Genomic DNA, 15,757 nt, shown 5'->3' on the forward strand with positions numbered 1-15,757 from the left:
ACCAAAGTTTTCTGTTTTTACACTTTTTAACTTGTAGTTTGTACTGCCACCAGTCTCTCTTCTCGGATGAGCAGGTCCACGTGTATAATTTCCTGTAAAAGAGGAACACTCGGTACCTCAAGAAAGCTGAATTTATTGCAGGACATTTTATAATCTCCATGGAAACTGGCTATTTAGTTGTCATCCATCTATTGGATTTTCAAGCACAATAAAATACCAGTCTCATCAGCTTTCCATCTCATGTTATTCTAGCATGCATTATTATGTCTTTCCCAGGACTTTATATTCAACTTCTGCAATGTGCTAACTATGCATCTTCATGTCCTAAATTTGCTTTTGATACTAAGATGATTTTCTTAGATGCAATTTGGTAGAGTGTCTGGGAGATGAAGGGTAGAAACTCTCAATAATGTCTGATCATGTTTCTCAACATCTAGTTTCCGTTCACCATCATGATTGTATAAAGTTTAGACATATTATATGTCTATTGTACAACTGATCACCTAGATTTCCCCTTTTTTTTCAGAAAACATCCAACATACATAAAAATTCATTATGGATTCACAAGTCATCAGTTTCTTAGTAGTCAGGAAGTTGGCTAGTTATGCAGGTCAACATAGTCTCCAAAGACTCCAAACTATATAATCATCTAGATTTACTTGCAGTAATCCCATATAATAGATCATGTTTTTCAGTTCAAAGTTCCATATAGAGACTAGCGTGCAAAATTGCAAATAAGGCTGTGGCCTCCAGTTGCACCCTTTCTACTGAAAGGTGGCTCTATGTTCAGACCTTGTTTCCTTAGCTATTTGATAAAGGTAACTTTCCATCACTACTATGAAGTGTTCTGTGAATTGCATCACTCCTATTCCTACAGAGAATAAGGGACTGGTGTGGAGAGAGAGTTATCTTTGTTTTGACTGCACTCTCTTTAACTTACACATGTTCTATCCACATGGACAAAAAATAACTCGAAGTTGAAAAATAAAAGCCTACTGAATTCTTACAAGGAAGACAAAGTCTTCTTTCTACTGGTGACACTAATTAAAAGAAGTAAAAGAAAAGGGTGCAATCTTCTTTCCAGTTTATGACTTTGTCACAGAATCAAGGATGCCATTGTAGGAGACTAGAAGCTTCAGGTATGTTTTTCTCAAATTAAGGAACAAAGTTTTTTTTATGTATCCGACCACTCGCTGCCCAGTATGATCCGGATCGCGAAGAGATGCGGATGATGGGTTCCAAGATTTTTTGGAGAGTCCGCTATCTTTCTCTGCATTAAATTTAGATCTGCATCAAATCTTTCATCTCTTGTAGAGATCAGGATTTAGATTGGACTCACGTGGGAGTATTGTTATAGCACCGTAAGGACAAGGCAAACCCAGTACTGCTGCAGGCCTGAGGGGACCTCGGAACTCTGAAAGCTCCCCCACAGACACACACAGCTGGCTCGGCGAACTGCATGGGCTGGTCTTCTGTAAATGTTTCCTTCAACTGCTCGATCGCGATCATAACTTGGAATGCCAATGCCAAGGCATAGTTATTCCCACACCCCACCTCCATGGATATGTTTCATTGGAGGGGCCATGAGCTACTCCATTCCTCCACTCATAGATCGCTTGTCATGATGCGTGATAAAGAGTTCTTGCTGTTGCACTGCCCACAGTGCTCTTCTGTTTCAATAATCCTACGTGCTCGCATGAGAATCATATACTTTTGTTTTTTTGGTTTTTGTTTTTTTCGCAAGAATATATTACTTGTAGGAAAGGAAAATGCTGAAGTGGAAAACCATAACCTAAACTGCACTACCCAGAAATTCACCATTGAAATTTATCCGGTGCTCGAAATATTCGATCGAGGACACCCTGACGAGAATTGTATGGCTACAAGATCCACTCCGGAATAAGCAAGCATGCTGACATTATAATGGAGGTAAGCCTCTTCAACTTTTATTTCTTGAAAAGAGCCATGCATTGCAATTAGTGATGAAAGCTCAAACACACATGACACATGCAACAACAGTGCATGCTTCACTGACTTGTCTAAAGTCAGGCAACCTCTCATTGAATCTTATTTCCAGTAATAAATGCGAAGTTGTGCCCAAGTAAACCTTGCGACCAAGGATTTTTTTTTTTTTTTTTTTGATGTAGGTAGGCATCAATACTGTGTACTAGCATGATCTTCTGCTGTGCCACCTCTTCCTTTTTCTTCTTTATTTCAAAGAAAAAATAGACCACGGCCTCATTGGAATTTCCATCGCTCTTCCAAATTGAGGAGGGAAGTGCATCAGGGCTATAGCTAGATTTGCTAACCCTCGACCTTTTCGACCACCACATTTAGTTATTTATTACCTGATCCAGACAGACGGTTATAGTAGAAAAGAAGTCTCATGCAGACCAGTTACAGGGATGCTATATTAATTAATTATATGCAACTCTCTCATTGTACCTTTCCCTCAAGCCGTGCCATTGTAGTACAGAAGTCTCATTATAAATTAAAATTAGATAGGGACTATCTGTACTACAGTAGGTAAGGGTGCCGGTCTATGGAGCAGTGACTAATAAATAGATCTTAGATACTTATACAAGACTAAAGAATCTAAATAACATGGTGCCTCTTCCTCTACTAAATTTCAGTCTGCCCCCAAAAAGATCTCCCACAAGTTCACCTTGATATTGCTAAAAGAAAATATAAGTTATATCTTTTGAAAAAAGCTGGCCATAAGGTGTACGTTATTATGGAATTCTTAACCTTATATAAGTATCCAAGATATATTCGATATATTTTCTATATAGGACTATATACACGTCCATATGGAGCCTTGCAAGTTAGCTATAAAGGACCTTTAGTTAGCCCTTTTGTTAGATGGCAGGGTTAATGGAGTCTCTTCCCCTACTTAATTTTAGTTCCAAGCCATGCTGCCCCAAGAAGATCTCCTACAGGTTCATCATGATATTGCTCAAAGAAAATATAAGTCATGTAACAAAAAGCTAGCTATAATGTATTATTTTAAAATTTTTGACTCTATATAAGTACTCAAGATTTATCCAATATATTTTACATGTAGGACTAGATACACATCCCTATGGATCCTCACGAGTTAGTAGATGGTTGAAACTTCAAATATTTTGTACTTGTGAAACTTTTTTATTTATTTTTAAATTGGCAGTCAGAGCAATAGTCATTATACCACTACAACAAATTTGGATTTTGCCGACTGTCTTTTTTCGATGCTAGGAGAAAGCGTCGGTAAATTTTGGCTTAGCGCCAACCTTTGCCGACGCTTTCTTCTGGCGTTGGTAAATCTCCAGAAACAACGACGCTCTAAAGCGTCGTTAAAACTTTTAGAAATGCCGGGATAGGTCCTCTAGTGTATCCAAATGAAGAGGATTGGCAGTAGATGGTTGACGAAGCTTAAAACTGGAAGCGTGTCAGCATTCATAAAGAGTACCATCCCATGCCTCCAGTTCCGACTGAAAAAAAAGTCTATCCATGCTGTGGCAGCATGTTGACGAGTTACCGAGGACATGACTGACCGAGAATTCGAGCCATTTGAAGGATTCCCCACACTGTTTGTGTTTTCTCCTCCTCATTTCAATCATGTCAACTCATGCATGAGGTTTTGATTATCTCGAAGAATAATAGATGGCAAATTACCCTACCTTCACGTACAACCATCGATCTCAAATACGGCAAGCTTCATCAAGTTTACAACCATCTCCAACACAACAAGCTTCCTGTAATTTGCTGACAAGTTGTCAAGTTTTACTAAAATGAATTCATTCAAAAATAAAAAGAAATGAATTTAATGAAAATGTTTGTTTGATTGGTATTAAAACATGCTTTGCTATATAAAAAAAGGACAGGTTATTACTACAGACAAGTTGTTCTATTCGCTCCGGGGAGGGAGGCTAATTTCAAGACCCTTGTCTATAGCTAACAGCTATATAAATTTTCTTGGGATGAATAGCTAGAGTTTGGGCTCCTTTACGTAGTAGGTTTACCCACTCATGAATTAGTTGTTTGAATTTGACTGGAAGAAAATAGGGGACCGCCACGTATCAATTTTGAGCGTCCTTTTAGGACAAGGCCACCGTCATTCTTAACTACTACGTAAAACTTGGAGCAAGGTGGTCCTTCTAAAACCCGTCCAAATTTTTAAGGATGGTCCTTCACAATGCCATTTAATACCAAATTTAAGGACGGGTTGCCCTACCAAGCTTCGAGCCCTGGAATGCCATATTGCCATGTTAAAACCGTGCAAAAAGCCTACAAATTTTTCTATCCGTTTCGTATCCGGATCCGTGCCTTAACCACAATAATAAACGTGGGATGACCATGTCTCATTTTGGTCTTCCATCACCCAAAGTAAATGGGGGTCTTGATCTGGAGGTCTCATGCATGTATATATCCAAGCACCAAGAAAAGTGGGAAATCCTATAAATATAATCAACTTTCATCAACTCTATGATCAACATGAGCTAGTGTTTTAGTCCGTTTCAAAATAATCTTATCTTACAGTCAGGAAAAAAAAATCTTATCCATTGCACATTATGATGCAAATCCACTAGTGTGACTCCCCACCCTCCAATGTCCGATCGATTGCTATTTTCTTTAAAATAGCTTTGTTGTTGTAGGGCACTTAGTGCCCTACCTCTTGACATAGTTTTGCTGTCATTCTTTTCGTTACCTTAATGAACTGAGTTAGACTTTGGTCCAATATCTTTCTCCCGGGAAACACTTAAGTAGCACGTATGTGTCATTTTAGGGCACCTTTATGAGGAGGGCATGCCAATGGTCAGTACTTGTTGGTAGGTTTGTTTCGTTTGAATGTTAAGTTCTACCTAAGATTTTTAATTCGTGTTGGTGCTTGATGGCCATGATTAAGCGTCAAAAGAGGAGGATGGTAGCTTGGTCCTTGGATCAAAGTTGCATTGTGAAAGGGATAGCCTATAAACATAATTAAGGAAACCTGATTACTTGCTTGGAGATAATAGTTCTATTCTGCTCTTGAGAAGTTAAAAGCTCATTCTTTGGAGGCTTAAAAACTTATCAAAAAATGTGTATTTTCTTGAAGTAAGTATTTCCCATAGAACATTTACACAAACAAATAATTTACCGATGTTCTTTTATATATTGAGAAATTACTTCTGAATCTATTACCCTGATCTTTTGCATTACTACTTTCTTGGATAAATTACTAATATGAAATATATATAGATAATATATTATATTATATTATGGTGATTATATTATTATATTCTTATTATAAGGGTTAGGCGTATTTTTGGAACAAAATAAAATAATTATTTTTTGGTTGATGAAAAAATGACTTATCCATCTTTTAGATGAGTAAAATTTTTCTTCCATTTTATAGGTAAATGCTATCCAAGGAAAAATAACTTATCCATCTAAAGCATAATAATATGGGTAAGTGGGTCAAAGAAAAAGTTGACCAACTTCCCTATGATATTCACCCACTAAAGAACGGGTCCTAAAGAATTTCAAACTAAGTAATCAAGCTCACACAATTCTCTAACTTTTGTATGGCTAGTTAAAGTGTGCTTTAGCTTGGCCCAGTGAATTTGCGCAAAGGCTAACGTTGACTCTTTCCAAGTGATAATGATCCAAAAATCGTCAGCTTGTTTATAGTATTTTATGTATAAGAAAGCCCTCCTAATCTAAGGTCCCTTTAAGGAGGACCAAGGAATTACAGAAAGATACATAGGTTTTCCCCTCTCCTCCTTTTACAAATTTTGCTTGGTTTGTTCAAAGTTCTTTGGTGTTAGCACCCTTAACCGGTGTAAAGGAAGAATATAATGGCTCTAGCATTAAATGGCTCATGGTGCAGTTAGCCATCACTCTCATCATGTGTCATCGGTGGTCTTCATTTTCCTTAGGGGTCCAAATCATCTTTCTTTGTCCAGTAAAAGAGATCTTACTTGGTCTTTTACTTAGCAGATAAGATTTCCAATGTTCACAAAGAGAGTTATATATCCTAGTAGTCGCACCTTTCTTCCCTTAGAGGTTCTGCACTCATGGAGGTATTTTTTTTGATGCTTGACATGGACAATTCACTTACTTTTTTCTACAAAATGATTGTCTGATTCCTCATTTTTATTGCTTAAATTAAAAGAATCAGTTTGTTAATATATTCTTAGTAACTAAAGGAAAGGAATCCGCACATACTAAAGGAACACAATCTATAACCAAATTGTTCCCAGTGATAAAACTAATCAAATCATCTCACCAAATTCTTGAGACGGCATTAGACTTTAAATTATGACAGATGAGCAAAATCCTACGAACATCATACCTTCTTTCTTTGCCTCCATGCATCTTTATTTCTCAGCAAATAAATTAGCGACAGTATTTAGAGTAATTGTGTCTTAAAAGGGCAACTAATTAACAACACAATAACACAGCAAATCATCTTTGAGACTTCTTCCATTTTGGTAATGGAACCGCATAGCACCAATAGTTCATAGCTTTAGAGAGAAAGAGAGAGAGGGTGCAGAAGAGGGAGCTGGCCAAACGGATGATGGGCAGTTAAGGAAGGCGCCCCCAGTGTCGCCCTCTTGAAGAAATATGGATGATCTTGGGCCCGGCTTGCATTCCTACATCAAAAATAAAGAAAAAACATCAGAAAAAGGACTGCATAGAGTATTCGCATTTGTCCTATTTCATGCCTTCCTCTATCTTATGATAAATGCTAGCAACCATATGCTTGCCCTTAGAATTTTTTATATTGCCATTACATCCTCGCTGTATGATCAAGTTAGAAGTTATTCATTTATTTATATTATTGATTGAGATATATGATGTGGATGCCGCTATAAGGACTCGTATTGACTATTCTCTAGTGAAGATACATGCCAACCAGCTAAGTTACAAATAGTTGGCTCATTCTATTATAGAATCATGGATGACTGCATAAGAAGAATTAATGGATGTCACCCATGAGAGAGAATATTTTCTTTATGGAAACAACATTTGAAAAAAGGTACACCGTGTATAATTGATGAATAAAAACAGGACTTTGCTAATTCGTATTGCAGCATAGGCAAATTAGTCTATGTCAAGTTGCCTGTGCAGATGTTAGTTATTCGAATAAGAAGAATTAATGGATATCACCCTAGTAACAATTCAGCCAAATTCAACGCCTCTAACCCCACCATGCCTTCCATCTTAGGAAGGATGACCAATTCTGCCAATCTCCAAAAACAGCCCGATACATTAGTTCAATTCGATCATCTTCACATACCGATCAGATCCTCCATTCAGTTGTATGTCAACTTCCATCATGCAATAAAACAAAATCAAAGCACACCGTCGTCATCTGAATCACTGGGACTTATTGGAATACTTCACTAGTGCACCATCAAACATGTCGTCGCGATCATCGATTTGCGAAACACCATCGGAGTTGAATATCTCTTCAGTTGATCCTCTGGTCTGAAGCTGTCTTAATCTAAGAAACCCTAGAGATCATTGGGTCCGTGGTCCGTGACACAATTCGAACGGACGGATTAGAAGAATCTGGATGGTTAAGTTAGGGTAGGGCCCAATCATGGCCCTCACCGAGTGATTAGAGTTGATGGGCTTGGCCCACCTGATGAACTTTTATTGCCGATGCTGCCCCTGGAACTGTAGCGGGCGGCAGCCCTGGGCCCCTGGCTGGTGGTACTTGGCCCGCTAACAACCGGTGGGGCAGCTTGGTCTCGGCACCTCCACAAAATTTATATCTATGCCATTTATGCTGTTGACCTTTCTTTCTTCTTGCCCCTCTCTCTCTCTCTCTTTCTCTCTCTCTCTATTTATCCTTCACTCCGAGGTCACTCTCTCTGCCATTGTACATCTCACACACAAGCTCAAAAAAGGCTCACTGGAATCTCTTCTTCTCCTTGCGTGCCGCTGCTGTGGAGTTAGAAGGTCTCTAAAGACCTCGAGAGCATCTCCTTCTTAATTCCTTGTAGGTGAGGAGGATCTGCGATGGGGCGATCGCCATGCTGCGAAAAGGTGGGCCTGAAGAAAGGGCCATGGACGCCGGAGGAGGACCAGAAGCTCCTGGCCTACATCGAGGAGCACGGCCACGGGAGCTGGCGAGCATTGCCTGCGAAAGCTGGTTGGCACCCTCTCTGGAGGCGTTTCTTGTGGATGTGATATCCATATATACAAAGCTACCGGTTGATGAGTGCAATCGATTTGAGTTGATTTACTTCTCTTTTTTCTACATGGCAGGACTGCAGAGGTGTGGGAAGAGTTGTAGGTTGAGGTGGACAAACTATCTGAGGCCTGATATCAAGAGGGGGAAGTTCAGTTTGCAGGAAGAGCAGACCATCATTCAACTTCATGCTCTACTTGGAAACAGGTGATTTATGGCTGCTAGTATCTTGCCTGCGACACCAGCATGTTTAGTTTGCTCGCATCCCTTCTAACAAATCTTTATGTAGTAGCACACATTCTGTATCAGTTTAAGCTGCAAACAAACATGTAAAGATCAAGATGATTGTTACTTTCTTTGAGGTAAGATCAAGATGATTTGTTACTAAAATAGCACCAATTGCATCTTCTTTTCTTTCTTTCTTTTCTTTTTCTAAACAGCAGTTGTCTCTTTTAAAAGTTCATTCGTAGGAGTTTGAATGCATTTTTATTTTTATTTTTATTTTTTTTACTGAAGTGCACATTGAATTGTGTCTTTCTTTAAGAGAACAAAGAGACATATATGGCACCCAATTGTGTTATTTCGGCTTTAGAAAGAAACATTTTACTATTTTGGCAAATATGTTGCTGTATGTTTTGATGTCTGTTTTCATCGGTAAAAAACTGTCTTGATGTCTCTGTGTCGAAGTTTCAAGAATCAAAAGCTCAATTACCCCTGCTGCTTGCCTCAAATCTTTTGATCTCTTTCATCTCTATGACTCAGATCTCTGTAAGGCTAATAGTTGCTCTTGGTCAAAAGCTAGCACAATGTCTTATCCGTGATATTTGAAGGACAGGCAAGAGATCCCCTTTTTTCATCCATTAGTAAATATACTTTCTCTGATCCCATGTTCTTTAATTAAGCTCATTTTCCTGAAAAGATCTTTGGCTTCTTTTGGGGCTTCCACACTGCAATAATCTTTTGTGCATCGCATGCAAGACTTGTGGTTAATTTATTTGGTAAGAAAACATATAGAATTTATGCGAAGGGGTTCGAATTATGGCTTATCTCAGGACTTCCCTTCTCTGTTTCAGGTGGTCTGCAATAGCCACCCATCTACCCAAGCGAACCGACAACGAGATCAAGAACTACTGGAACACACACCTCAAGAAGCGGCTGGCCAAGATGGGCATCGATCCGGTGACCCACAAGCCCAAGAGCGACGCCCTGAGCTCCGGCGATGGCCAGGCCAAGAGCTCCGCCAACCTCAGCCACATGGCCCAGTGGGAGAGCGCCCGCCTCGAAGCAGAGGCCCGCCTCGTCCGGGAGTCCAAACTCCGCGCCGCGGCACAGTTCCAACCGCAGTCACCCTCCTCCTCTGCCCCTCCACTGCCCCCTGCGCCACCAGGCAACACGTCGGTGGTCTCCCCGGCGCCTCCCCCTCCCGGTAGTCTCGATGTCCTCCGAGCATGGCAAGGGGTCTGGTCCGCCAAACCAACCACTGTAAACCCAGGTGGAAGGATCGATCTCGAGTCGCCAACATCGACCTCGAGCTTCTCGGAGAACGTCCTGCCGATCACGAGCGGCGGCGGGCTGCTGGATGGCAGTTCCACAGTGTGTCGTCAAGGAGCAGCTCGGGAGCTGGAAGAAGAGCAAGACTTGGAGTGGAAGTGCTTTGAGAAGCAGCCACTTCGAATGTTGGAGATCAAAGATCACAGGATTGATAGCTTTGCTAGCTTTTCGATGGAGACGACGTCGGTCTTTGGTGGGGAGTCCTCGTCGTGGCTTCCGGAGTCATCGAGCATCGGGACCGGGTCCTCCGGTGGGGAATTCGGAGCAGGGTTCACCGGGATGCTGCTGGATAGCTCCGATGACCGGAATTCTTCGGATGGGCGTGGAGATTCTGACAACTTGGAGGGTGGAAGCTGTGTGGAAGAGGAGGGGAAGGAGGGGGAGGAGAACAAGAACTATTGGAACAGCATTCTCAAGTTGGTGAACTCGACATCCCCCTCGAGTTCGCCGCCCGTTTTCTAGAAATGGTGCTATCGACTAGAATTGGACTGGGAAGCAAGACTTTCTTCCAGTCCTCTCTCTCTCTCTCCCTCCATTTCTACTACCATCGTTCAAAGCGAGTTTTTCTCTTCTCTACAAACTAGCCGTTTGGCTCTGAACCACTCCGTCAACTCGGTTTGGTTCGTGTGCTTCTGGTCCGAGTCAACTCAGAACGGTAGAAATTTCTCTCTCGATCCAAAGCTAATGCATGGGCAGAGTAAGAAGAAAGAATAATGAGCCCAATTGGTTGTGCTGGTTGTTGTGATGTTGGCTTTTGCTCCAGGGGAACTGAATGTTTATGAGTAATAAGACTGAGAATTGTGACAGTATTAGTATTTGCCATGGTCATTAGTAGTTTGTTTTGGTGTGTCATTTTGTGTAAGAAACTTGTTGGGAATGGTGCATTCAATGACTGTACTGTATTATTGTGGATTGGTTCCGTAAGTCCACGGAAATCTTCAGTTTGCATCTTAAAACAAGCAAGGAATGTAAGGTTTTCATGATTTTTTTTCGTGCCACTCTATTGTGAATATAATCAAGAAGGTCAGAAAACAAAATATTCCTAAATGTTCTAGGCACCTAGGCCTCAGAAGTCCATCTTACTCCATCAGACTGATCAGCCACTAATAATTTTGTTTTATCTATTTATTGTACGTTTGTTTTTCTCTAGAACTTTTTCTATGCGCTTGATGAATCTCGATCTTGTGTTGATAGAATGGTAAAACTAGCTTGCTGAAGTGGAAGAGAGCTATCCTCATTGTCTAAGCACAATGATAAACGACAAAACTCAATATCTGTACAGAGCTTTTATGGCGTCAATTCCAGTATTGAACCTTTAGGCATGGCTTTGATAAGGCACATGCAGTCAAAATAGGTTGCAATTAATAACTTAATATTTTTGCTTAGAACCAACTTTCTGACTTTTACATAAGGTAATCCAAGGAGGTCAATTTTTCTGAAACCATAAATGTGATTGAATTTAGATTCATTTCATATCAATTATGTTAATTATGGCATTGCTTAGAGTTAGGAATTGGAAGAAGTGGACGTAAGGGATGATATGGCTAAAGGACTTGCAGTGCTAGTGGCTTTACACTTAATATCGAGTATTGTTGTCGCTAACATCATAATTATGAGGAGCAAAGTATCCTTGTAGAGTCAAGTCGAATGGGAATCTTACAAGGATATCATATTAAAATATTAGTTTTCAAACATCATGTGTAATCGAATTTAATAGATTCAACCGAATTACAAGATTATATCAAGTTGGTTAGGCGAGTTTTGAAAATATGGCATATATTAAAAATGACAAGATAGGGTTTTTCTACATGAATATTTCTTTAAAACAAAAAGATTTTCTTTACATCAATATAGTAATTGCATGTAGCAAATATATGCTTATCGTGATCTATACCTTTTCTCTTGATAATGCAAGCACATTTTGTCACGCTAAGCTTTGTTTAATCTTACACATAATATAACACCTGTGGTCATGATTATTGCATCAATTGAATTGCTCTCTCTCTCTTATCCTTCCTTTTGTCATAAAATAATTTTTAAAACTTTTAAGTATTATCGATGATTAAAAAGCATTATAGAGTCTTACCATCTAAAAATAGAAGTTCTTCTAATTATCAAGTAGTGTTCACCATAACTTACTTCCCTTCTACCCTATTATAGGGCAAATATTTATCCTAGGAGAAAGAAGCCTTAAAATTCGCAATATTCTATTCATGTGCAAAGATTATCCAATAACAAAGTCCACCTCAATAGTATGGCGACATTTCACCTTAATAAATCTCTAAATGTGATTTGGTCAATGATGTTAACACTGATATATTGATTAACATCAAATATTGCTATCTATTAGAAAGAATAAAGGATTCAACGAATACAGTCAATTGCATTGAGATTAATTGTCCTTATCATAGCCTCTATTAAATAATTTGAAAAAAAAACAAAGAAAACAATACAAAACCTCATCCATGAGCAAACCACTCATTTAAAGGAAAAAAGTCAGGCCATCGGTAGGCACATGAGCACATTATGTGCATATGTGGAGGCACTATCAACATACCTACAGTCATTTATGTCGCTATATATTCTTTATAATTAATATAAATCTCATATAAAATATAAAAAAATTATATGGGTACAGCGAATGACTTTTCAAGGATGTTCAAACATTATGATGTGACGACGAAGAAAAAAGAATAGCCCGGAAGAGGACTCCAATTCTATGCGACTGCTTATGGAAACCATAAACTAGTTTTTTTGATCATGTAGTGCTTTCAAACTCCACAAGAATAGTCTATAGGAAAGTTTAATTTGGATGAGTTTCTTTTTTAATTCTATTTTGGCTTTGATAGTTAAAGGCCTTACGGAACTTGCCGTGCTGCCAATTTTTACCAAGCATGGGAATGTTCTCATTTACATGCAAACTTGGCTGTTTGACTGATTTCCCCCTTACGAACAACCCATATGACGGTCATTAATATCCGGTCTTGAGGGCTACCCCACATTGGCCCGGGCCGCCTTCTTTAAGGTGCAAAAACTTTTTCTTTTTCCGCTTTTCTGCGTACGAACGGACGGGGCAATTGACCCCCGCGGAATCGTTATGAGTCGCCATCGCATTATTTATGGCTCAGCCCCCTCCATCCTTGGGTTCTCTTAAATGATCCAATCCCGGTAAGCAAGTCAGTGAATTGGTGGAATCTTACACCCACGTAAAAAGCTGCTTGCACGCATCTGGGAACCATTTAAGTGCTTGCGCCAGAGTTGGCACTGTGGCCAACTTTGTGCATCTAAAAGCTAGAGTTATGTGGGTTCCTCAGAGAGTAAATGTTGTCTTGATTTTGGAGGAAAGGACGGACGTAAGGGATTTTAACCTGTACATCTGCATGTTGGACAGAAAAATCATATTCTTGCATTCAACTCTTGCTTTGGCATAATTGATCCTACTTATCTAGAGGTTACTAGTCGGGTACAAAAGTTTTGATGGTTATGTTCCTTTTTATTGTCTTATTTTGTAATGGATACCAAGTTGTTGCCTATGAGGACCATATGTTGTTCTACATGTTCAATCAATAATACCGAAATTTATACAGCTAGTGTATTTGTCTGTACACCGGGATCTCGTTGTACTAGAATAATTGTACTGGAATATTAGGATAAATGCCTTGACATGCAGTGAATCTGTAAAACTTCTACTTTATGGAAGCCATTCGTTAATTCCAATATTATGACAAAGCTGAGCTCTCCTCTTTTTCCTTTGCACAAATGACCCAACCCCGAGCAATTTATGAAGAGATTCCGGTTATGGATGTTGTGGTCCGAGAAGGAAAGGGCGCAAGCGCAGCAATGATTGGAACAAATAGCTATCCTGGACAAAAGATCAAATAGGAAGACTTCCTCTCCTGGTAAGATTTGCTACAGTGTCTTATGGCTAAAAGATCTAGTTCAAGCAATCATACCAAGATGTGGAAATTAATCTAAACAAAAGTATGGTACTTGTATCCTCCTCATTCGATTTAGAAGGCCAGTTACTCTCGACCTCGTTGTGCTGATTTAAGTTAGAGGAGAAGGATCTTAAGTATGTTGAACTGTGCTTCTTCGCATGTAGTCATATAGGCGAAGCTCGTCTGTAGAAGATGATGGCAATAACATTGAGGCTCCATATAAGATCACATTCATAGTATAACCATTATAACCAAAATATTCAGAACATGTATTGTTGATCGTTCAAGTTATGAATGCAAACAACCCCTTTTATGTGGAAATTAAGGGGGTATCCTTTTTCAATTTGAAAATTATAAAATAGTACCAATGATAATCCAACATGTAATCATTCAAGCTTTTAATGTACTAGATCATAGAACTGTCATCCATCTTTCAAAAACCTAGTGTAGGTGAATCAATTAAAGCAAACCATTGCTTAGTCTGTCAATGCCAAAGTCCATTTGAATGCAACACACTGACGTGAAAGTTTGATGTCAAAATGCCAAAAATTCATCTCAGTTTATATATGAAATCCCATCCATTTCTTGAAACTAGCAAGTCCAGCGCCTTGAGAAACAACCCCTCCCATTCCTGCCCTCCCATTTGAGCCAGGCATGGATCGCCCACCCATCTGCCATCCGACCGCAGCACCGCCCTATCTCCACACCATCTCCATTCCCTCAAACCATCCGTCGGCACTGCCAGTCGAATTCTCGTCCTACCATCTTTACGTTATGAGCACAATAGGCTTGTGGTCAGCTTCTATAAATCTATGTTGCAGTATTTCTTAGTCCACATAGGCTATGTGCCGAGTTCGGTCTGATACCATTCACAACAATCTAGAATTTCACCTAAAAAAACTATCCGGAAGATATTTTTTAGGTTTTTTTTTTCTATATAAATATTCAAGATCTCCTTAGCGAATAACTTAGGTGCGACTAAACATATGCCCGCACGGATACTCACAAAATCTCCATCAGCTTTGTTGCCGAGCATCTTTCCGAGTTTCGACCACCCGATTCCATCCCTCGGCCTCGCAATTCTAATTGCGAATTGCCCACAATCAGGATCAAATGAATGATAATGCATCCAGAGATCGTTGCGCCATGGAAGACTACTTTGGGTGCAGCTACAAACAGAGCATCCCACTCTTCCGGCCACCCCGATGTCGAAGAGTGCGCCACTGTGGTTCGCGGCTTCGATCCCCCTCGCTCAACGGCGTCCACCTTAAGTTGGCTCTCGGTGTCGAAGGCCCACCAGTCCGCGCTGCGGCACATGACCTGGCCCACGTCGTCGCCGGCGTCGGCGCGGCCGAGGCCTCTCTCCCAGTGGATCCCATTGTTGGAGACTGCCAAACCAATGGAGTTGCCGTAGGGGCGTGGGGGTGGGATGGTCGAGGTCGAGCTTGGGCCCATTTGAAAGCATGGGATGGGCTTGCCATGACCACTTTTCCAATGAGGCTTTGGTTGTGGCGGGGCGGGCCATATTTGGGTAATTGTGTTTTTAGAACCTTGTCTTGCCTGTGAAGCAAAGAATATGGGTGACCCACACATACAAAGGATATGGGTGCAGGCCATAAAATCAGAAAGAAGAAGAGAATACATAGAAGACGGAACTAAGACGTGATTGTCCCGAACAAAATCTCCAGTGATGAGCCGCAAAGGATGCCAACCAGACCGTCACGCTATTTGCTTCTCGACAGACGTAGGCAACTAGATAGGTGGTGCACTCCCTCAAAAGACTACGGATGTCGTGTATCGGTTGCGCAACCTGCAAGCCGCACGATCCGAATCCTAGATCCGCTTGACCACTATGACTGAGTTCCCCTCCAGAACAATATGGTCAGCGCCCAGCACTCGTATCGCATAAGAGACGCCCTCCCATGTGGCTCTAAGTTTGTGCTTTCTTTTATCTATTTATCAAAGTTCAAAGATACAGATTCCAAACCTACTGCACAAACAAAGAACCATGACAACCTTAGCAAGATCTAAATCTTGACAGCCTAATATGCAAGAAAATCCGCAACAAAAATTTTCTTCGTCTAAAGCCACATAAGAAATTCCATAG

At 40.3% G+C, this 15,757-nt stretch overlaps 1 protein-coding gene across 1 annotated transcript; it reads left to right on the plus strand.

Annotated features, from left to right (window-relative positions):
* The first annotated feature begins 7,760 nt into the window (after positions 1 to 7,760).
* Positions 7,761 to 10,749, plus strand: LOC103702783 (transcription factor MYB106-like). The gene is made up of 3 exons (XM_008785347.6): positions 7,761 to 8,122; positions 8,239 to 8,368; positions 9,235 to 10,749. The coding sequence occupies exons 1-3, from the start codon at positions 7,990 to 7,992 to the stop codon at positions 10,172 to 10,174; spliced, it is 1,203 nt and encodes a 400-aa protein (XP_008783569.3). The 5' UTR covers positions 7,761 to 7,989; the 3' UTR covers positions 10,175 to 10,749.
* Positions 10,750 to 15,757: the final 5,008 nt, after the last annotated feature.

The sequence above is a fragment of the Phoenix dactylifera genome, chromosome 7 (genome assembly GCF_051530095.1).
Source record: "Phoenix dactylifera cultivar Ajwa chromosome 7, Ajwa_hap1_PhDact_Kaust_v1.1, whole genome shotgun sequence".
In the NCBI taxonomy this organism is placed as follows: domain Eukaryota; kingdom Viridiplantae; phylum Streptophyta; class Magnoliopsida; order Arecales; family Arecaceae; genus Phoenix; species Phoenix dactylifera.